Source organism: Bos grunniens, chromosome 5 (assembly GCF_055505025.1).
Source record: "Bos grunniens cultivar Pamir isolate PY7600 chromosome 5, Bosgru_T2T1.0, whole genome shotgun sequence".
NCBI lineage: Eukaryota > Metazoa > Chordata > Mammalia > Artiodactyla > Bovidae > Bos > Bos grunniens.
This window is the reverse complement of record NC_141169.1, coordinates 5571717-5595944: the sequence shown is the minus strand read 5'-3', so window position 1 is coordinate 5595944 and position 24228 is coordinate 5571717. Positions and strand designations below refer to the sequence as shown.

At 39.5% G+C, this 24228-nt stretch overlaps 1 protein-coding gene and 1 long non-coding RNA gene across 7 annotated transcripts in view; one reads left to right on the top strand and one right to left on the bottom strand.

The window, feature by feature from the left end:
* The window catches only part of GLIPR1L1 (GLIPR1 like 1), a 51511-nt gene extending 29853 nt beyond the window's left edge, over window positions 1–21658 (bottom strand). For 2 of the 6 annotated variants that reach the window (XM_086398722.1, XM_086398723.1), the window contains exons 1-2: window positions 21432–21658; window positions 1065–1165 (exon numbers count right to left, since the gene is read on the bottom strand). In XM_086398722.1, coding sequence (XP_086254848.1) covers window positions 1065–1165; window positions 21432–21608 — 278 coding nt within the window. In that variant the 5' untranslated portion in view covers window positions 21609–21658. Of the gene's footprint in view, window positions 1–1064; window positions 1166–4366; window positions 4613–21431 lie in introns of all 6 variants that reach the window. The other 4 variants (XM_086398721.1, XM_086398720.1, XM_086398717.1 and 1 more) reach the window with 3 other exon arrangements.
* Window positions 21659–21748: 90 nt separating this feature from the next.
* LOC147371262 (uncharacterized) lies at window positions 21749–22709 on the top strand. The gene is made up of 2 exons (XR_015163382.1): window positions 21749–22048; window positions 22221–22709. It is a non-coding gene; the product is annotated as an uncharacterized LOC147371262 (long non-coding RNA).
* The last annotated feature ends 1519 nt before the right edge of the window (window positions 22710–24228 follow it).

Sequence of the window (24228 nt, the reverse complement as noted above, 5' to 3'; positions counted from 1 at the left end):
AAATCCTTATCTTTGCTCATCTGTATGTAACACATCTTTATTTTCTGATTGCTTTTAAGATTGTCTCTTTATTATTGGCTTTGAAAGGTTTCATTAGAAGGTGGTCCTTAAGTATGTAAAGTTTTGGGCCATATTTCTTCAAAAATTTTTCTGTCCCTTCCTCATTCAGGAAATCAATTCCCTCTAAAGTTATGTCACAGCTAACTGATGCTCTTTTATATCACTTTTTTTTTTTTTTTGCTTTTTCGGATTCTTTTTTCCCTCTGTGTATCCTGCCTTGGGTGGTAAAAATAAGTGTTCTACAATTTCTCTGGTATTTATAAAAACTGTACTCTACCCCAAACTTTTAGGCCATCTATTTGTCATTCTTGTTTTTACTTGTTACTGAGAGGGAATGGGAGAAAATACAAAAAGAGGTATACACATTTGTATCTCTCCATGGCAACTTTCACAAATATTATGTCCTTTTTGCCAAACCTGTATATTTATTCTTAGCCTATATTTTAATCTTTTCTGCATTTTATTCTTACATTTTGTTAAAGAGTTGGATTATTAACTGACTTAATCTTATTCCTTGTACAGATATGCTGAATTTGAGGTCCAGAATTTTATTTTTGGATACTCCCATTAGGCTTTTGTTTTATTTTATTTAGATATGCAATTTCCAGCAAGGCAGCCAAAATTTTATGGTACTCTTTTCTTAGAAGAATGTGCCTCTCACTCTCAATCATTTAAATCATTTACTCATTCAAGTTATATTAGCATCTGCCAACCTATTTTGTGTTCAGTATTTAAATATTACTGTGGCAATGTATTTTATAATATCTATTTTCTTACTTAAGAAATGATCTCCATCATTTCCTCTCTCAAGATTAAATCATTCATGATCAGCATAATTTTTCACACATTCTCTTTTATTTTATCTCTTTCTTTTGATTAGAATTATAGAGGGAGACTGTGCTTATGAAAAATATACTTGTGTCTTTCATATAGCATCATACTTTTGGAAACAATCATTTAACATATATTTCAACTTAAAATATTTTTAAAGCAAAATAACTTACGCAGGTGCATAGTTACATACAAGTAGTGCACTGTCAGGGCTCCCAAGATTTGGACAAACTGCAACTGCACAACCAACTTTATATGAATAGGCCCAAACTACCTATAAAGAAAGGAATTTTAAAATAAAATATGCAAAACGACTCTACACAATCAGCACATTATGGGAACAGGCGTAATTTTTGCCATGCTACAAAAAAATGAATATACTTAAATATTTATTGTCTGTTTTTTCCTTAATTTCTAAGATTCAATTTAATTTGTTAAAGCTGCATTCATGAGGCTAACTAGGTTTTCCTCACTGACTGTTTTCATAAATCAAAGTGTCATGGCTCACTGATCCAGGATCGCCCAAAGCAGATGATCCTCCTTCTTATGCATTGTCAGAAGGTCAATGGTAGCCTAGCTGCTACATCATAATGCCTATGTTCATTCACTTCACCTCATCACATGATATGCATTTTATCATCTCACATCATCACAAGAGGAAGAAAGGTAAGTACAGTATAATAAGATATTTTGAAAGAAAGTGAGGTCATATTCAGGTAACCTTTATTAAAGGATATTATTATCATTGTTCTAGTTTATTAATAGTTATTGTTACTCTCTTGCATGCATGTGTGCTAAGTCACTTCAGTAGTGACTCTTTGGACTGCAGCCTGCCATGCGATTTCCCGGGCAAGAATCCTGGAGTTGGTTGCCATGCCCTCCTCCAGGGATCTTCCTGACCCAGAGATTGAACCCACATTTCTTACATCTCCTGCATTGGCAGGTGTGTTATCACTAGTGCCACCTGGGAAGCCCATTGTTAATCTCTTACTGTGCTTAATTTATACATTAAACTCCACCATAGGTATATATGTGTAGGAAAAACATAGTAGGGTTTGATACTATCTGAAGTTTCAGGCATTTACTGTGTCCTTTACAGATAAGTGGGAAGAACTATTGTATTGAATTCTGCTTCTTAGCAGGATACCTGACATTTGAGTCCATTATCTCAGTTTTCCCATCAGAAGCCAAACCACATTCTTTGCAAACATTGATCCTGAGAAGAATTTCTGCTCTTAAACAGCGTTCTGTTATTGGACAAAGAATGATTAGAAGGGAAGCAGGAAACTGCTAATTTCTCTGTTCTGTGCACCTCTGAGAAAAATGACTTGTTTTAAGACACTATATGTTCATTCAACTTGAGAAGATGAGTCAGTTTGGAGAATAAAGTTGGCTTTTTCTGTTGCCTACAGGGGCCTTTCTAAGAGTTCAGTGCCATGTCTAGGATTAGTTTAGCTAAAAAGTGACTTCCTCTTCTCATCAAAAACTCTCACCCAAAATTACCAAAAGAATTGGAAAATGATAGGAAATAATGTTTTTCAAGATACTGAACATCAGGCAACAATGAGTGATGCCCCTGAGAGTTGGAGGGAAAAGACGGCTCAGCTTATTGTACTGAGTGAGTTTCCAGGCTGTGGCTGGGGGTTAGGGTGGTGGAGAAGCCAGGAGAAGCTTGACTGAGTCACAGAGTTGAACGACAGAGCTGAGTGTCTGGGGAGACCAACAAGCAGGGGTCCAGGGGGGGTGAAAATCTTCTAGGGACACAACTGTGGAGGTCTGTAGGGGGTCCTCACCATCAGTTCATCAGAGCACTAATCACAGCACGCATGTGAAAAAACCACCCCTGGCCTGGAAAGGCATTGCCTATAAAAACTAGAGGGAGGGATGCAGAAGCTTACACAGGGCCAGCAATTGGAATAGTGGGCCAGTTCCCACTAGTAAGACTGGAAAATTTCATAATTTCTGGGGCCATCCAGTACAGTGTACAGAAGAAACCTGCCTCACTGATGAGAGAGAATTAGCTCAAGACTAACTACTACTTTAATTCTATCTAACATGTTTCAAAAGCAGAAACCAAAAGGGACAGACAAATTCCAAATAACTATATCCCAGAAGACCGTTAAGAATACTTCTAGGTATATAAATAAATCCAGCATTCAACATTTACAAACTTGGCAAGATTTACAAACTTGGGAATATACCCAGCATGAAAAGAAGCAGGAAAATTTAACCAATAATGAGGAAGGAAAGTCAGTCAACTGTGGGGAAACTTCAACTGGCCTTCTACATGGGCAACTGGGCTCTGGGAAGAGAAGAGTTAAAGATAGATGGACATAGTTTTAAAAGAATGACTACAATGGAATATTACTCATAAAACAGAGTGAATTTGAGTCAACTGTATATTAGCACATATATATGTAATCTAGAAACATGGTGCTGATGAGCCCATTTGCAGGGCAGCAATAGAGATGCAGACATACAGGACAGACTTGCGGACACAGCAGGAAAAGGAGAGGGTGGGACGGATTGAGAGAGCAGCACTGAAACATGCTGCTGCTGCTGCTAAGTTGCGTCAGTCGTGTCCGACTCTGTGCGACCCCATAGACAGCAGCCCACCAGGCTTCCCTGTTCCTGGGATTCTCCAGGCAAGAACACTGGAGTGGGTTGCCATTTCCTTCTCCAATACATGAAAGTGAAAAGGGAAAGTGAAGTCGCTCAGTCGTGTCCGACTCTTCGCGACCCCATGGACTGTAGCCCAGAAGGCTCCTCCGTCCATGGGATTTTCCAGGCAAGAATACTGGAGTAGGGTGCCATTGCCTTCTCCGAGCACTGAAACATATGCATTAGCATATGTAAAATAGTTAGTAGGAAGTTTTGCATAACACAGGGACCTCACCCCGGTGTACTGTGACAACACAGAGGACTGGGGTGGGGATTGGGGTGGGAGGGAGGATCAAGGGGAAGGCAATTATGCAGACTTATGGCTGATCTATGTTGCACAATGAGACCAACACAACACTGTAAAGCAATTATCCTCCAATTAAAAGATAAATTTTAAAAGTGGCTAACATTTTTCCAAATGTAATTTAAACTATAAACCTATACTGCCAAGAAGCTCAGTAAACTGCAGCACAAGAAACATGAAGAAAACTGAAAATTTTTGAATTTGCTTGAGACTTGTAATAAAGGAAAAAATTTAAGGCAGTCTGGGAAACCAAGACACATTACATACAGAGGAATAAATAAAAGAATTACAGTAGATTTCTTGTTGGAAACAGTGCAAGTGACATGATAATGGAGTAAGATTATTAAAGAAAAAAAACTTATTACATAAAATTCTATTCCCAGTAAAAATATCTTCCAAATGAAGGTAAATTTTCCAGATATTTAACAGAAACTCTAAAGAAAGTGCTAAAAATTTGTCTTATGATTAAAATATGCATATGTAAGAATTAATAAAATCTGAGATATTTACCTGTGTATAATGGCCACAAACTTGGGAACATGATCTTGTATTAAAATCATAAAATTTTCTTTCATCATACCACATATTAATAGCAAATTTTGCTGCAGATATGGTTAATGGACCAAGCCAGAGATTTTCTCCAGCATATTGAAACGTTGGATGGCATTTAAATGATTTTGATGAACAGGAATTGTGGATGAATTTGCACTTTTTTGCCCATGCTTCAGCAGTCTTAGCTAAAGCTTCATCCCAACTCTGAAAGATAAAAATAATTTACATTGAACTGTGTAGATTTGTCTGGGTTAAAGTTATTCTAATGACTATAATAAATTAATTTTTATGTAATTGTTTTTACTGAAACAGAGTTTTTAGTATTTATTATATTCACAATTATTTCTATTTGGTTCTGTTTCAGAAGCAATTATTTAGTACCCACTGTATGTCAGTTCATTTTTGTACTTGCACCTAGCAGATGGCCTGGTCCAGTGAGACACTCAAAAAATGCAACTGAATGTGATTTAAAGAAGTTGGAGTTCACAGTCTAGTAATTGAAGAAGGTTACACAGACATATCATAAGTAAACTATGAGAATACATAATTAAAAAGAGAAAAAGTCTCTTAGCACACTAAGAATAGAATTTCCTTAATTTGATCAAAAGTATCTACAAAAGAAAACCAAAATCCTACAATAAGCATTAATATATAGTGGTAAAATATTGAAAGCTTTCCCTTAAGATTGAGAATGAAATACAATGTCTCATTATTTCTGCTTAAAATTGTTCTGGGTTTAGGCAGTGTAATATAAAGGGGGAGATATAAATATATAAGACAAGATATAAAGTGTATAATGATTGAATTTTTGCATTATTTACAGATGGCATGCCTGGGTACATAGAAAATTCAAATGAATATAGAAGCAAACTTATAAGTAGTAAATTTATCAAAGTTGTCAGATACCAGGAGGAGGAATAGATACAAAATTGTATTTTCATATACATTCCAGAATCCAATAGCTTCAAAAATATCAAATATATATAATTAAATCTAATAAATAATATAAATAATTATCTACAAACTGAAAACTACAAAACATTGCTAAGAGAAATATTAATAGACAAATAAACGGAGAGATATTAAATATTCATGGGCTGGAAGATTCCATACATACTTAAAAAATATTGAATGTATTTCTAACGAAAATCTAAGTAGGTTTTTGAAGGGGTTGCAAAATGATTATAAATTATTTATGAATTCAAAGAACCTACAATAGTGAGTTCAGTTCAGTTCAGTTCAGTCGCTCAGTCGTGTCCGACTCTTTGCGACCCCATGGACTGCAGCACGCCAGGCCTCCCTGTCCATCACCAACTCCCAGAGTCTACCCAAACCCATGTCCATTGTGTTGGTGATGCCATCCAGCCATCTCATCCAATGTCGTCCCCTTCTCCTCCTGCCCTCAATCCTTCCCAGCATCAGAGTCTTTTCAAATAAGTCAGCTCTCCACATCAGGTGGCCAAAGTATTTGAGTTTCAGCTTCAACATCGGTCCTTCCAATGAACACCCAGGACTGATCTCCTTTAGGATGGACTGGTTGGATCTCCTTGCAGTCCAAGGGACTCTCAAGAGTCTTCTCCAACAACACAGTTCAAAAGCATCAATTCTTCAGTGCTCAGCTTTCTTTATAGTCCAACTCTCACATCCATACATGACCACTGGAAAAACCATAGCCTTGACTAGATGGACCTTTGTTGGCAAAGTAATGTCTCTGCCTTTTAACATGCTCTCTAGGTTAGTCATAACTTTCCTTCCAAGGAGCAAACGTCTTTTAATTTCATGGCTGCAATCACAATCTGCAGTGATTTTGGAGCCCACAAAAAGAAAGTCAGCCACTGTTTCTGCTGTTTCTTCATCTATTTGTCATGAAGTGATAGGACCAGATGCCATGATCTTAGTATTCTGAATGTTGAGCTTTAAGCCAAATTTTTCACTCTTCTCTTTCAGTTTCATCAAGAGGCTTTTTAGTTCTTCTTCACTTTCTGTCATAACGGTGGTGTCATCTGCATATCTGAGGTTATTGATATTTTTCCTGGCAGTCTTGATTCCAGCTTGTGCTTCTTCCAGCCCAGCATTTCTCATGATGTACTCTGCATATAAGTTAAATAAGCAGGGTGACAATTTACAGCCTTGACGTACTCCTTTTCCTATCTGGAACCAGTCTGTTGTTCCATGTCCAGTTCTAACTGTTTCTTCCTGACCTGCATACAGGTTTCTCAAGAGGCAGGTCAGGTGGTCTGGTGTTCCCATCTCTTGAAGAATTTCCCACAGCTTATTGTGATCCACACAGTCAAAGGCTGTGGCATAGTGAATAAAGAAGAAATAGATGTTTTTCTGGTACTCTCTTGCTTTTTCAATGTTCCAGTGGATGTTGGCAATTTGATGTCTGGTTCCTCTACCCTTTCTAAATTCAGCTTGAACATCTGGAAATTCATGGTTCACATACTGTTGAAGCCTGGCTTGGAGAATTTTGAGCATTACTGGCATGTGAGATGAATGCAATTGTGCAGTAGTTTGTGCATTCTTTGGCATTGCCTTTCTTACGGACTGGAATGAAAACTGACCTTTTGAAGATGGCGGAGGGATAGGATGGGGAGACCACTTTCCCCCCCACAAATTCATCTACAGATCATTTGAACGCTGAGCTAATTCCACAAAACCACCTCTGAACCCTGGCGGAGGACACAGGGCACCCAGAATGGCAGCCCATTTTATTTGAAAGCAGTAGGACAAAAAATAAAAATAGAGACAAATTAGGGATGGAGACCTGTTCCAGGGAGGGGTAGTGAAGGAGGAAATGTTTCCAAACACCAGGAAACCCTCTCACCAGTGGGTCTGTGGGGAGTTTTGGAATCTCAGACAGCAACATAACCGGGAGGGGAAAAAAAAACAAACACCTCACAGATTAGGTGCCTAACTGCAACTTCCAGCGGAGAAGTAGGCCAGATGCTTGCCAGCAAGTAGGCCAGTCTGCCACCAGCAAGCAGGGGCTGAGCAGGGATGCGCGGGCTGCATTGCTTACGGTAAGGACCGGGCCTGAATGCCCTGAGGAACATTTGAGGGAGCTAAGGGAGATAGCAACCCAAACTCTGGGATAGCCAGAGAGAGAGAGAAAAAAAAAGAGAGAAAAAGAGAGAGAACTTTCCCATGAAAAGCTCTAACCTAAGGCACTGCCGGCCCACTCACAGAACAAAGGACTGAGCGAATACCAAGGGAAAGCTAGCTGGCTGTGGACCGGCCCATGCCCCGGCAGAGGCAGAGAGGCAGGCGGGCAACAGCCAGAGCTAGGGGGAGAGGGGCAATCTCAGCCCCAGAGACAGCATCCCCTACCAAACTGCGAGCAGGCTCCCGATTGCTAACCAAGTCTTCCTGGGATCCTGGATGGTTGGAATCTGCCAGGTGGCTTGCAGCCAGAGATCAGCATCCCAGAAGAGACACACAGAACACCAGAGATGGCACTTCTGCTGCGCACCCAGGAAACCAAGCAGCTGGCACCGGGGAGGTGATAAGACGCACCACCCACCTGGGGAGAGTGCGCTCACCAAGCACCTGGTAGCCTGAGATGCTTGGACCTGGGAAGGGCATAAAACTCAGGTCCAACCGAGTTTGTGCTTTTGTGGAGTACCCAAGAACCTGAACCTGAGCAGTTTACACCTGAGAAGCGTACACAACCCAGGGCCCACTTGAGATAGTTCCCCTGCAGGGAAACCTGGAACCTGAGCAGTTTAGACCAGGAAAGCACACACGCCATGAGCAGGGGCAAATCTAGTGTGGCCCAGACTCTGTGAGCAGTCCCCACACATGCCAGTGATATTTGTTTGCAGTGTTCCTCCCTCCCCACAGCACAACTGAACAAGTGAGCCTAAATAAGTGACCACTTTCACCCCCTTGTGTCAGGGTGGAAATTAGACACTGAAGGGACTTGCAAACAGAGGAAGCCAAAATATAGAAGAGGGAACTGCTTTGGAAGGTGCAACAGATTAAAACACTGTAGTTAACACCGAATACCTAGGAAGGGGCCTATACACCTTGAGAAGAAGTATAAGCTGGAACAAGGAACTATCTGAAAATGAACTGAGCCCCCATAGCCCTCAACAGCTCTAGAGAAATATAGTAAAATAGATATATATTGCTAGTAACATTTTTAATTTTTAAAATTTTTGTTTTATTTTTATGTTATTACTCCTTTAATTTTCATTTTTATAACCAACTACTACCTTGTACAAAAAAGACCCTATTTTTAAAGCAAATTTCATATATATACTTTTATAATTTTTGTGATTTTGTTTCATTTTTTTAATATTGTATTTTTGAGAGTCTAACCTCTACTCTAGATTTTTTAAGCTTTGCTTTTTTGGTATTGGTTATCAATTTTGTACCTTTAAGAATCCAATCTTCGGTACCCATTTTTACTTAGGAGTGTGATTACTGGCTTGACTATCCTCTCCCCCTTTTGACTCTCCTTTTATCTGCCAGGTCATTTCTATCTCCTCCCTCTCCCTTCTCTACCCAACTCTGTGAATCTCTTTGGGAATTCTGGGCTGTGAAGAACATTTAGGGAACTGACTACTGGCTAGATCTGTCTCTCTCCTTTTGATTCCCCCTCTTCTCCTCCAGGTCACCTCTATCTCCTTCCTCCCTCTTCTCTTCTTTGTGTAACTCTGTGAACCTCTCTGGGTGTTCCAGACTGTGGAGAGCACATAGGGAATTGATTACTGGAAAGATTGCTCTCTCCCCTTTTAATTCCTCCTCTTCTCCTCCTGGTCACCTCTATCTCCCTCCTCCCTCTTCTCTTCTCCATGTAACTCTGTGAACCTCTCCAGGTGTCCCTCACTGTGGAGAAACTTTTCATCATTAACCTAGATGTTTTATCATCAGTGCAGTATGGATGGAGAAGTCTTGAGGCTACTGTAAGAATAAGACTGAAAACCAGAGGCAGGAGGCTTAAATCCAAAACTTGAGTACTCCAGAAAACTCCTGACTCCAAGGAACATTAATCAAGAGTTCATCCAAAAGCCTCCATACCTATCCTGAAACCAAGCTCCACCCAAGAGCCAACAAGTTTCACAGCAAAAATACCAAGTTGATTCTCCAAATGCAGGAACACAACCCTAAGCATTAAAATACAGGCGGCCAAGTCACACTAAACCCACAGACACCTCAAAACTCACTACTGGACATTTCATTGCACTCCAGAGAGAAGAGATCTAGCTCCACCCACCAGAACACTGATGCAAGCTTCCCCAACCAGGAAACCTTGACAAGCCACTCGTCCAACGCCACCCACAGGGAGGAGCTTCCACAATAAAGAGGTACCACAAACTTCCAGTATAATGAAAATCCACCCAAAACACAGCAATATAAACAAGATGAAAAGGCAGAGAAATATTCAGCAGGTAAAACAACATGATAAATGCCCACCAAACCATACAATAGAGGAGGAGACAGGGAGTCTACCTGAAAAAGAATTCAGAACAATGATAGTAAAATTGATCCAAAATCTTGAAAACAAAATGGAGTTACAGATAAATAGTCTGGAGACAAGGATTGAGAAGATGAAAGAAATGTTTAACAAGGACCCAGAAGAAATAAAAAAGAGTCAATCAATAATGAATAATCCAATAACTGAGATCAAAATCACTCTGGAGGGAACCAACAGTAGAATAACTGAGGCAGAAGATAGGATAAGTGAGGTGGAAGATAGAATGGTAGAAATAAATTAAGCAGAGAGGGAAAAAGAATTAAAAGAAATGAGGACAACCTCAGGACCTCTAGGACAATGTCAAACGGCCCAATATTTGAATCGTAGGAGTCCCAGAAGAAGAAGGCAAAAAGAAAGGCCATGAGAAAATACTTGAGGAGATAATAGTTGAAAACTTCCCTAAAATGGGGAAGGAAATAGCCACCAAAGTCCAAGAAACCCAGAGAGTCTCAAATAGGTTAAACCCAAGGCGAAACACCCAAAGACACATATTAATCAAATTAACAAAGATCAAACACAAAGAACAAATATTAAAAGCGGCAAGAGATAAATAACACACAAGGGGATTCCCATAAGGATAACAGCTGATCTTTCAATAGAAACTCTTAAGGCCAGAAGCGAATGGCAGGACATAATTAAAGCGATGAAAGAAAAACCTCCAACCCAGATTACTGTACCCAGCAAGGATCTCATTCAAATATGAAGGAGAAATCAAAAACTTTACAGACAAGCAAAAGCTGAGAGAATTCTGCACCACCAAACCAGCTCTTCAACAAATGCTAAAGGATCTTCTCTAGACAGGAAACACAGAAAGGGTGTATAAACTTGAACCCAAAACAACAAAGTAAATGGCAACGGGATCATACTTATCAATAATTGCCTTAAAGGTAAATGGGTTGAATGCCCCAACAAAAAGACAAAGACTAGCTGAATGGATACAAAAACAAGACCCCTATATATGTTGTCTACAAGAGACCCACTACAAAACAAGGGACACATGCAGACTGAAAGTGAAGGGCTGGAAAAAGATATTTCAGGCAAATGTAGACCAAAAGAAAGCAGGAGTGGCAATACTCATATCAGATAAAATAGACTTTGAAATAAAGCCTGTGAAAAAAGACAAAGGACACTACATGATGATCAAAGGATCAGTCCAAGAAGAAGATATAACAATTATAAATATATATGCACCCAACATAGGAGCACCACAATATGTAAGGTAAATGCTAACAAGTATGAAAGGGGAAATTAACAGTAACACAACAATAGTGGGAGACTTTAATACCTCACTCACAACTATGGATAGATCAACTAAAGAGAAAATTAGCAAGAAAACACAAACTTTAAATGATACAATGGACCAGTTATACCTAATTGATATCTATAGGCCATTTCACTCCAAAACAATGAATTTCACCTTTTTCTCAAGTGTACATGGAACCTTCTCCAAAATAGATCACATCCTGGGCCATAAATGTAGCCTTGGTAAATTTTAAAAAATTGAAATCATTCCAAGCATCTTTTCTGATCCCAAAGCAGTAAGATTAGATGTAAACTACAGGGAAAAAGAAAAAAAAAATTTAAAAATACAAACATATAGAGGCTAAACAACACGCTTCTGAATAACCAACAAATCACAGAAGAAATCAAAATATGCACAGAAACAATGAAAATGAAAACACAAAACCCCAAAACCTATGGGACTCAGTAAAAGCAGTGCTAAGGGGAAGGTTCATAGCAACATAAGCGTACCCCAAGAAACAAGACAAAAGTCAAATAAATAACCTAACTCTACCCCTAAAGCAAAAAAAAGAAGATATGAAGAACCCCAGGGTTAGTAGAAGGAAAGAAATAATTAAAAGTAGGGCAGAGATAAATGAAAGAAACAAAGGAGACCATAGCAAAAATCAACAAAGCTAAAAGCTGGTTCTCTGAGAAGATAAATAAAACAGACAAGCATTAGCCTGACTCATCAAGAAAAAAAAGGGAGAAGAATCAAATCAACAAAATTAGAAATGAAAATGGAGAAATCATAACAGACAACACAGAAATACAAAGGATCATAAGAGACTACTATCAGCAACTATATGCCAATAAAATGGACAACTTGGAAGAAATGGACAAATTCTTAGAAAAGTACAGCTTTCCAAAACTGAACCAAGAAGAAACAGAAAATCTTAACAGACCCATCACAAGCACGGAAATTGAAACTGTAATCAGAAATCTTCCAGCAAACAAAAGCCCAGGACCAGATGGCTTCACAGCTGAATTCTACCAAAAATGTAGAGAAGAGCTAACACCTATTCTACTCAAACTCTTCCAGAAAATTGCAGAGGAAGGTAAACTTCCAAACTCATTCTATGAGGCCACCATCACCCTGATACCAAAACCAGACAAAGATGCCACAAAAAAAGAAATCTACAGGCCGATATCCCTGATGAACATGGATGCAAAAATCCTTAACAAAAATCTAGAAAACAGAATCCAACAAGATATTAAAAAGCTCATATTGTGACCAACTGGGCATTATCCCAGGGATGCAAGGTTTCTTCAATATTCACAAATCAATCAATGTGATACACCACATTAACAAATTGAAAGATAAAAACCATATGATTATCTCAATAGATGCAGAGAAAGCCTTTGACAAAATTCAACATCCATTTATGATAAAAACCCTTCAGAAGGTAGGAATAGAAAGAACATCTGTTCAGTTCAGTTCAGTCACTCAGTTATGTCTGACTCTTTGCGATCCCATGAATCTCAGCATGCCAGGCCTCCCTGTCCATCACCAACTCCCGGAGTCCACCCAAACCCATGTCCATTGAGTCGGTGATGCCATCCAACCATCTCATCGTCTGTTGTCCCCTTCTCCTCCTGCCCTCAATCTTTCCCAGCATCGGGGTCTTTTCCATAGAGTCAGCTCTTCGCATCAGGTAAGCCCACAGCAAACATTATACTCAATGGTGAAAAACTGAAAGCATTTCTCCTTAAATCAGGAATAAGACAAGGCTGCCCACTCTCACCACTACTATTCAACACTCTCACTGTTCGCAGATGACATGATCCTCTACATAAAAATAAAATAAAAAGTAAAACTCTCACTGTTTGCAGATGACATGATCCTCTACACAAAAAACCCTAAAGACTCCACCAGAAGATTACTAGAGCTAATCAGTGACTATAGTAAAATTGCAGGATATAAAATAAACACATAGAAATCCCTTGCATTCCTGTAACTAACAATGAGAAAACAGAAAGAGAAATTAAGGAAGCAATTCCATTCACCATTGCAACAATAGAGTGCCTGATGAACTACGGAATGAGGTTCGTGACATTGTACAGGAGACAGGGATCAAGAACATCCCCATGGAAAAGAAATGCAAAAAAGCAAAATGGCTGTCTGGGGAGGCCTTACAAATAGCTGTGAAAAGAAGAGAAGTGAAAAGCAAAGGAGAAAAGGAAAGATATAAACATCTGAATGCAGAGTTCCAAAGAATAGCAAGAAGAGATAAGAAAGCCTTCCTCAGCGAACAGTGCAAAGAAATAGAGGAAAACAACAGAATGGGAAAGACTAGGGATCTCTTCAAGAAAATTAGAGATACCAAGGGAATATTTCATGCAAAGATGGGCTCGATAAAGGACAGAAATGGTATGGGCCTAACAGAAGTAGATGATATTAAGAAGAGGTGGCAAGAATACACAGAACTGTACAAAAAAGATCTTCATGCCCCAGATAATCACGATGGTGTGATCACTGACCTAGAGCCAGACATCCTGGAATGTGAAGTCACGTGGGCCTTAGAAAGCATTACTACGAACAAAGCTAGTGGAGGTGATGGAATTCCAGTTGAGCTATTTCAAATCCTGAAAGATGATGCTGTGAAAGTGCTGCACTCAATATGCCAGCAAATTTGGAAAACTCAGCAGTGGCCACAAGACTGGAAAAGGTCAGTTTTCATTCCAATCCCAAAGAAAGGCAATGCCAAAGAATGCTCAAACTACCACACAATTGCACTCATCTCACACGCTAGTAAAGTAATGCTCAAAATTCTCCAAGCCAGGCTTCAGCAATATGTGAACTGTGAACTTCCTGATGTTCAAGCTGGTTTTAGAAAAGGCAGAGAAACCAGAGATCAAATTGCCAACATCCGCTGGATTATGGAAAAAGCAAGAGAGTTCCAGAAAAACATCTATTTCTGCTTTATTGACTATGCCAAAGCCTTTGACTGTGTGGATCACAATAAACTGTGGAAAATTCTGAAAGAGATGGGATTACCAGACCACCTGACCTGCCTCTTGAGAAATTTGTATGCAGGTCAGGAAGCAACGGTTCGAACTGGACATGGAACAACAAACTGGTTCCAAATAGGAAAAGGAGTACGTCAAGGCTGTATATTGTCATCCTGCTTATTTAACTTATATGAAAGTACATCATGAGAAACGCTGGGCTGGAAGAAGCACAAGCTGGAATCAAGATTGCCCGGAGAAATATCAATAACCTCAGATATGCAGATGACACCACCCTTATGGCAGAAAGTGAAGAGGAACTCAAAAGCCTCTTGATGAAAGTGAAAGAGGAGAGTGAAAAAGTTGGCTTAAAGCTCAACATTCAGAAAACGAAGATCGTGGCATCTGGTCCCATCACTTCATGGGAAATAGATGGGGAAACAGTGGAAACAGTGTCAGACTTTATTTTTTTGGGCTCCAAAATCACTGCAGATGGTGACTGCAGCCATGAAATTAAAAGACGCTTACTCCTTGGAAGGAAAGTTATGACCAACCTAGACAGCATATTCAAAAGCAGAGACATTACTTTGCCAAGAAAAGTCCATCTAGTCAAGGCTATGGTTATTCCAGTGGTCATGTATGGATGTGAGAGTTGGACTGTGAAGAAGGCTGAGCGCTGAAGAATTGATGCTTTTGAACTGTGGTGTTGGAGAAGACTCTTGAGAGTCCCTTGGACTGCAAGGAGATCCAACCAGTCCATTCTGAAGGAGATCAGCCCTGGGATTTCTTTGGAAGGAATGATGCTAACGCTGAAACTCCAGTACTTTGGCCACCTCATGCGAAGAGTTGACTCATTGGAAAAGACTCTGATGCTGGGAGGGATTGGGGGCAGGAGGAGAAGGGGATGACAGAGGATGAGATGGCTGGATGGCATCACTGACTCAATGGACGTGGGAGTTCACCCAGATGGACAGGGAGGCCTGGCATCCTGCAATTCATGGGGTCACAAAGAGTTGGACACAACTGAGCGACTCAACTGACTGAAAGAAACAAAAGACCTATATATAGAAAACTATAAAACACTTATGAAAGAAATTAAGGACACAAATAGATGGAGAAATATACCATGTTTATAGATCAGAAGAATCAATATAGTGAAAATGAGTATGTATCCAAAGCAATCTATAGATTCAATGCAATTCCTATCAAGCTACCACTGGTATTTTTCAGAGAACTAGAACAAATAATTTCACAATTTTTATGGAAATACAAAAAACCTCAAATAGCCAAAGCAATATTGAGAAAGAAGAATGGAACTGGGGGAATCAACTTGCCTGACTTCAGACGAAACTACAAAGCTACAGTCATCAAGACAGTATGGCACTGGCACAAAGACAGAAGTATAGATCAATGGAACAAAATAGAAAGCCCAGAGATAAATCCACACACCTAGGGACACCCTATCTTTGACAAAGGAGGCAAGAATATACAATGAAGAAAAGACAATCTCTTTAACAAGTCGTGCTGGGAAAACTGGTCAACGACTTATAAAACAAACTAGGACACTTTCTAACACCATACATAAAAATAAACTAAAAATGGATTAAAGATTTAAATGGAAGACCAGAAACTAAAAACTCCTAGAGGAAAATATAGGCAAAACACTCTCTGACATAAATTATAGCAGGATCCTCTATGACCCACCTCCCAGAGTAATGGAAATAAAAGCAAAAATAAAGAAATGGGACCTAATTAAACTTAAAAGCTTTTGCACAATGAAGGAAACTATAAGCAAGGTGAAAAGACAGCCTTCAGAAAAAGAGAAAGTAATAGCAAATGAAGCAAATGACAAAGAGTTAATCTCAAAAGTATACAAGCAGCTCATGCAGCTCAATTCCAGAAAAATAAATGACTCAATCCAAAAATGGGCCAAAGAACTGAACAGACATTTCTCCAAAGAAGACATGCAGATGGCTAACAAACACATGAAAAGATGCTCAACATTACTCATTATCAGAGAAATGCAAATCAAAACCACAATGAGGTACCATCTTAAGCCTGTCAGAACGGCTGCTATCAAAAAGTATACAAACAATGAATGCTGGAGAGGGTGAGGAGAAAGGGGAACCCTCTTACATTGTTGGTGGGAATGCAAACTAGTACAGCCACTATGGAGAACAGTGTGGAGATTCCTTAAAAAAATGGAAATAGAACTGCCATATGACCCAGCAATCCCACTGCTGGGTATACACACTGAGCAAACCAGAGTTGAAAGAGACACGTGTACCCCAATGTTCATCGCAGCACTGTTTACAATAGCCAGGACATGGAAGCAACCTAGATGTCCATCAGCAGAAGAATGGATAAGAAAGCTGTGGTACATACACACAATGGAATACTACTCAACCATTAAAAAGAATGCACTTGAAGCAGTTCTAATGAGGTGGATGAAACTGGAGCCTAGTATACAGAATGAAGTAAGTCAGAAAGAAAAACCCCAATACAGTATACTAATGCATATATATAGAATTTAGAAAGATGGTAATGATGACCCTATATGCAAGGTATCAAAAGAGACACAGATGTAAGGAACAGTCTTTCAGGCTTTGTGGGAGAAGGCATGGCCGGGATGATTTGAGAGAATAGCATTGAAAAGTGTATATTATCTTATGTGAAACAGATCGCCAGCCCAGGTTCAATGCATGAGACAGGGTGCTCGCGGCTGTTGCACTGGGATGACCCTGAGGGATGGGATGGGGAGGGCGGTGGGAGTGGGGTTCAGGATGGGGAACAAATTTACACCCATGGCTGATTCCTGTCAATGTATGGCAAAAACCACTACAATATTGTAAACTAATTTGCCTTCAACTAAAATAAATAAATTAAAAAAAACAGAAAACTGACTTTTTCCAGTCCTGTGGCCACTGCTGAGTTTTTCAAATTTGCTAGCATATTGAGTGCAGCACTTTCACAGCATCAACTTTAAGGATTTGAAATAGCCCAACTGGAATTCCATCACCTCCGCTAGCTTTGTTCATAGTGATGCTTCCTAAGGCCCATGTGACTTCATATTCCAGGATGTCTGGCTTAGGTGAGTGATCACACCATTGTGATTATCTGTGTTGTGAAGATCTTTTTCATATAGTTCTATGTATTGCCATCTCTTCTTAATATCTTAATATCACTTGGCATAACGTCCTGCAGATTCTTCCATGCTGTCACAATTGGCATGATTTTCTTCTTAGTTTTTTTTAAGGCTGAATAATATTCCATTCTTTGTGTATATAGGCTTCGCTAATAGCTCAGTTGGGAAAGAACCTGCCTGCAATGCAGGAGACCTTGGTTTGATTCCTGGGTTGGGAAGATCTGCTGGAGAAGGGATAAGCTACCCACTCCAGCATTCTTAGGCTTCCTGGTGCCTCAGCTGGTAAAAAATACACCAGAAATGCGGATTTTTCTTTATCCAGTCATTTGTTGATGAACTCTTTGTTGTGTCCATCTCTTTGTGACCCCATGAACTGCAACATGCCAGGCTTCTCTGTCCTTCACCATCTCCCAGAGCTTGCTCAACTCATGTCCACTGAGTCAGGAATGCCATCCAACCATCTTGCATCACGTGGCCAAAGTGTTGGAGCTTCAGCTTTAGCATCAGCCCTTCCAATGAATATTCAGGACTGATTTCCTTTAAGATTGACTGGTTTAATCTCCTTTCTGTCAAGGAGACTCTCAAGAGTCTTCTCCAGAATCACAGTTCAAAAGCATCAATTCTTTGGCTCTCAGTCTTCTTTATGGTCCAACTCTCACATCCATACATGACTACTGGAAAAACCATAGCTTTGAATAGACTGACCTTTGTCAGCAAAGTAACGTTTCTGCTTTTTAATGTGCTGTGTAGATTTGTCATAGCTTTTCTTCCAAGGAGCTGCTGCTGCTGCTAAGTCACTTCAGTTGTGTCCGACTCTGTGTGACCCCATAGACGGCAGCTCACTAGGCTCCTCTGTCCCTGGGATTCTCCAGGCAAGAATACTGGAGCGGGTTGCCATTTCCTTCTCCAATGCATGAAAGTGAAAAGTGAAAGTATAGTCGCTCAGTCGTGCAGGACTCTTAGTGACCCCATGGACTGCAGCCCACCAGGCTCCTCTGTCCATGGCTGCAGTCACCATCTGCAGTGATATTAGAGCCCAGAAAAATAAAGTCTGTCACTGTTTTCATTGTTTCCCCATGTATTTGCCATGAAGTGATGGGACTGGATGCCATGATCTTAGTTTTCTGAATGTTGAGCTTTAAGCCAACTTTTTCACTCTCTTCTTTCACTTTCATCAAGAGGCTCTTGGGTTGTTTCTATATCTTGGGTTGTTTCTATATCTTGGTTATTGTGAATCAATGAATATGGACATGCAGCTATCTCTTCAAGATCGTGACTTTTTTTTTTTTTTCGATTTTTTGGGGGAAGAAACCCAGAAGTTGGATTTTGGACCATATGGTAGTTTTATTTTTAATTTCTTGAGGAACCTCCATACTTATCTCCATAGCTGCAGCACAATTTTAAATTCCCATGAACAGGGTACTGTGATTCAAATTGTTTTACAACCTCACCAAAACATACCATAAAATTTATTTGTGTTATTATTAATTATCAGCATAACAAATGTTTGTAGGTAAGAAGAACAACAATCTGAATATAAAAGCCATTAATTCAACAAAAAATAGGGATGAAAAGATAGCAAAAGGATGCTAAATCTATTTATAATAGCAAGAGCATCAGTAGATATCCTCTTATTCTTCACACTAGTAAAGTAATTATCAGATGAATGACTTTGGGAGCTCTTGTTCTAATGCCTGTCAGTGAGCTAACTGAGTTTGGGGGAACCCCTTTGCCCAGAGAGACAGGCTGAATCCGAATTCATTTTCTCTACAACCTGTGTGAGTATGAAATTAAACGTTTTGTTTCACTAAGCCACTGAGATTTCAGGGTTTATTTCATACCAAAGCCCAGCCTAGCCTCTTATAAAACTTACTGCTGGAAGTGGGGTGCAGCCATTATAAAAATCCAAATTCATACCACTTGAGACCTAGGTAGGAGGGATCCCTGCTCTTGGTCCAAACTTAATAGGACATTGCATATTACACACACACACACACACACTTTTCCTCATTTTAACCATAGCACAGGTTTAATGTGACCCACAACACTGAATATCTGCCTCTTTTGCCACATGTTTTAAAGCAAAAGGCTTCTGTATCTGAATGGTAAAAGGCTTGTGAATATTGTTGCTGATGACACTAGAGACAGACACCACTTCAGAGTCCAAGAAAGAGTTGAACCATGGAAGTGCTTAGGTTAAAAGATTAACTTGTCAAATCTTTCATTTCAGCATGAAAGCAGTAAATCCATGAATAATATAATATTGCTTGGAAGTACTACTGAAGATCTGTTTCATCACTTCTCCATATTCCCTGATTTCAGTTATAAAGGAGATATTTTGCAATGGTAACAAATTTCTATTACTGTTGAGTAGGGATATGTGTAGTTCTTTTTGTCACCTAAGTGAAGAATGACATCAGTTCTTCACATTGGCCACTAGATGGGCATAAGCACCAGAATGGTAAATAATCTTGTATTTATAAAAATATTTAAGAAGACAATTAAATTTCCAAAAGCATTAAAAAATATTTAAAATACTTAAAATTGAAGACCATTTATTATAACTTTAACCCAAACCCTACATATTATATCTATAAAATTATAATTTTAATAGAAAGTTTTGATGATTTCAGAAGAAATGAAAATTTACTTAATAACATCAATGAAAATGAGCAAAATTATTCTGACCAAATCCAAATCTGAGCAGATTAGATGAAATCTCTGAAACCACATATTCTTTACTAAATGAAAATTTAACTACTGAGCCACCAATGACATGTGGGCTTCCGTTTTTATACTTCTTCTAGGTCACAAATGTTAGTGGTGAGTTTGCCTGAACTATGTTGGCAACTACAGTTAGTTGGCAAGCAGTGAGACTATTAATGGCAGGGGAATGATGGCAATCCATGTGATTCAGAAACAAAATATCTGAAAAAAATGTGATCTATTATTCAGGAGGCAGATCATAAGTTGAAGCTGACGCTGAGGTCAGTAAACTGAACATTGATAGTATTTGGCGGTTGTTCTGTAGGTTCAACAAGTTATCAGAAAACACTGGCAAGTTTGGAAGAAGAAAGAGAGAGTCAGGAAATGTGGGGCTTTTGAGGAATGGAAAAGAAACTGCTTCTATATAGTATATATAATAAGATTTTAAAAAGACTTTGAGAGACCAATTCTGTAAAACTTTCATATGATTAAAAAGCCTCAGGGCAAAAAGCAGTCTATGACTCCCAGGAAATCCTCTTAAGTTTTTAAAAATTGCCTTAGCAAATGGAACAGGTTCAGACTGTAGCAATTTCCCCAAAATTCATGTTTCAAGGATACTGCCATTAAGATGAAAAATAAAAGCACCAGGGTGAGAAACCAAAGAAAGATTCAAAAACTTCTCCAAGCTGCACTTTAAGCATGAGTATTGGTACTTGGAACTGATTGGAGGAATAAGGCCAAAAGACCTTCAGAGTTCTGGAGACAGATGTATTCCCAAAGATATTGTGAACCTGTTATGAAAAAGCAAACGAATGCAAGGTATCTTAAATGACACTCAGACCTTACTGTGGGCAGAAAGCAGTCTGAGAAGGCTATATAGCCCTCAAAAGAGCAGAATTCCCAAAGTCCACTTCAGATTGGTTCAAGGAGAATGATGGATAAGGAAGGATATTTTCAAAGAAGATAGAGACCACAGAAAACAATGGGCAAGGGAACTCCTACCACCTCTAATCAAATAACTTTTCTGGCTTCCTGTATAGCAGATCTTCTAACACCTGCTCTAAAGATTTCAGAATTGCTCTGAACCAGTGTTTGCTGTGTGGTTCCCACTTGTTCGTTTTCTGAATGGATAAATGTTAGCTATAGTCTGGTCTATGTGTTATCATTGCATACTGTTTATGTGCGGGACAGACAGTCACTAGGCCAAGAGTATCCACAACGATCCACCACCCGCCTTGGCCCCACCAAACCTGCGTAAAAGGGAACTAAGTCTAGGCAAGCGACAGCTTCAAGTTTCCTTTCTCATGCACCTTGGAAGAGACAGCTCGGTCAAGGCGTAATTTTTAGATGCATGCTGAAAGTTCCAGATTGAGTTCATACAAATGAGTCCATGAAACTCATTGCCCAGATACCTTAGGATGAACCAGAGAAGAAAGATACTAGCCTAGATTCTTCCTCACCATGTATTTCATGTCGGCTGCTGGGGGCGAGACGTTGGTCCGCGCTTCATTGTGCAATCTGAGGCACTCCTCTATAAACCTATCATTCGTGATGGAGGGAGCTTTGGGTGGCGATTTACTGGCTACCAGACAGAGACCTAAGGTCCACAAATAGCTCAGTTTCTTCCTGAGAATCATGGTGCGACTCAGAAAACGCTCTGCTTCGCAGACTCCTAACGGCTCAGTCTATCCGACTTTCCCAGCCCCTGGCTTCCGGCCTCTTCCGCCGGCTCTGACTTCCGGCGAGGGCTTGAGACCGGTGTGCGCATGCGCGCAATAGGGGGCTCCACGCAGAGGGGCGCGACAGACGGCCAGTTCGCCTGTACAGAAAGTCCTAGGCTGCAGGATAAAGCCTTGAGTCGCTTTGTGGTGCAGTTTTACCCATTCAAGCACCCATTCAAGGTGCTTTCTGGGGATCCAATCCGGAATCACTGCAGAGGGGGCCTGGATTGTAAACCAGATTGCAACACGCAGGCAACACATCTATGGAAAGGGGCAACTTGTATAGGATGCCGACAGTGGACCGGGCCTGTGCAAGCAAGGCCCTGTAGAGTGGTCGATTCACAGATTCAGCTTCGGTATGGCTTTAAAAAAGTTCATTGTTTGGAATAAACTTCAGCATTTTATTCTGCGTTTCCTTAGAGACTGGCAACAAAACTCGAATAGGCATTTTAAATACTTGATGACATACAGATCCTAATTACCATGTCAAACACTTAATTATTTAATAATTTGCTTCTGTTTTCTCAGCTGAAGAGACTGACTGCCTCAAACGATGAACATAGACATGTGGAACAGTGGACAAAATCGTTCCTTTTTTATACGTAAATGTGGAACAGAGCTACCGTTTAGAGGCTAGCAAACTTAAGTTAAAGGACTGCTTTGGTTGGGATGCTGAAGACTAGGACAGAATACAACTGATTGCTTATTTTATCTACGTTGTAATACGAATCAACTTCATTTGGCATAATGTTTTAAATCCATTATATGTCATACTGTTATTCAATAAGAAACCAGCATTTTATACCGTGGCCTTAGATGATATTTAACAGTATTTCTGTGTTTCAAAAAAGTGTCTTTATTTGATTATTTGAGGTTGTTTATAATGCCATTTAATTCAAGTGAACGCATATATTTACATTTACTTATATTGTAGTCAGTTGACTTTGCCACTGAAAGAAAAAAATTGATACAACTAGTTATTTGTTAAAATAGAAAGCAGAAAATTAAATTATAAAATAGGGGAAAAGAAAGGATTCTAATGGAAATTTAACAGAGCAATAGGTGGGTTTTTAAGCTTTTTTTTTTTTTTTTTTGGTTATTGATTACATTACATTTGTGGTCAGAGAATATGAACTATGTGATATAAAGCCTTTGCTGTTGGAACACAGATGAAAAAATAGATAAATAGAATAAAGAGTCAAGAAGTATCCACATATACGTCCCAGAACTTGTGTATAACAGAGGTGGCATTTCTGATGAGTTTCGTGATAAGGACTTAAAAAATTTCTCATATAATTACTCATCCCAGGTGGTGCCCGTGGTAAAGAAACTGCCTGCCAATGCAGGAGACATAAGAGACACAGGTTCAATCCCTGGGTCAGGAAGATCCCCTGGAGGAGGAAATGGTAACCTACTCCAGTGTTCTTGCCTGGAGAATTCCATGGACAGAGGAGCCTGGTAGGCTACAGTCTATAGGATCCATAGGGTCGCAAAGAGTTGGACATGACTGAAGCGACTTGTTATGCAGTGTGTGTATATTGAAAAATATAAGACTTAATCTCTTCCTTACACAAAAACAAATTCCATATTAAGCCTTAAATGTGAGAAAAACCTCTACAGGAAATAAGAGAGTATTTCTGAATATTTCTAGAATCTTATATCATGCCTCTGTGTATATTTATCTTCATATTCAAACACTTAAATAATATTCTTAACACAGCATCCAGAGTGATTCTGTTAAATGTAAATCAGATTATGTCACCCCACTGCTCAAAACCTTCCACTTTATGACTCCCATGGCACTCAAAGCAAAATCCCAAGTCCTTACATTAACCATCAAGATCCTGAACAATGCACCCCAACTCTAATCTCATCTCCTAGTTCTCTCCCCTTCGCTGTCTCTATTTCACACAGTTTGGCTCCTTTGTTGTTTCTGGAAAAAGCTAAGATGCTCCTGTACCGGGGCATTTGCTCTTGTTTCTTTTGCCTAAATTCTTTCCCCAGAAAGTTACATGACTCGTTTATAACCTCTATTAAATATTTGCTCAAAGAAAGTGAAAGTGAAGTCGCTCAGTTATGTCCGACACTTTACGACTCCTTGGGCTATAGCCTACCAGGCTCCTCAGTCCATGGAATTTTCCAGGCAAGAGTACTGGAGTGGGTTGCCATTTCCTTCTCCAGGGGATCTTCCCAACCCAGGGATTGAACCCAGGTCTCCCACATTGCAGGCAGATGCTTTATCATCTGAGCCACCAGGGAAGCCCCAAAGTATATCTTATCAAAATATACTTTAGAAGGTAGTTTTGCATTACCCATTCTATACCTATCACTTCCTATTGGTCTTTTTTTCTGCTTTATATTTCTTCATAATCCATATCCTCACATTTTATGATGTAATTTATTTATGAATATATTATTATCATCAGTTCAGTTACTCAGTGTCCGATTCTTTGCAACCCCATGGACTGCAGCATGCCAGGCTTCCCTGTCCATCACCAACTCCCAGATGATGTCATCCAACCATCTCATCCTCTGT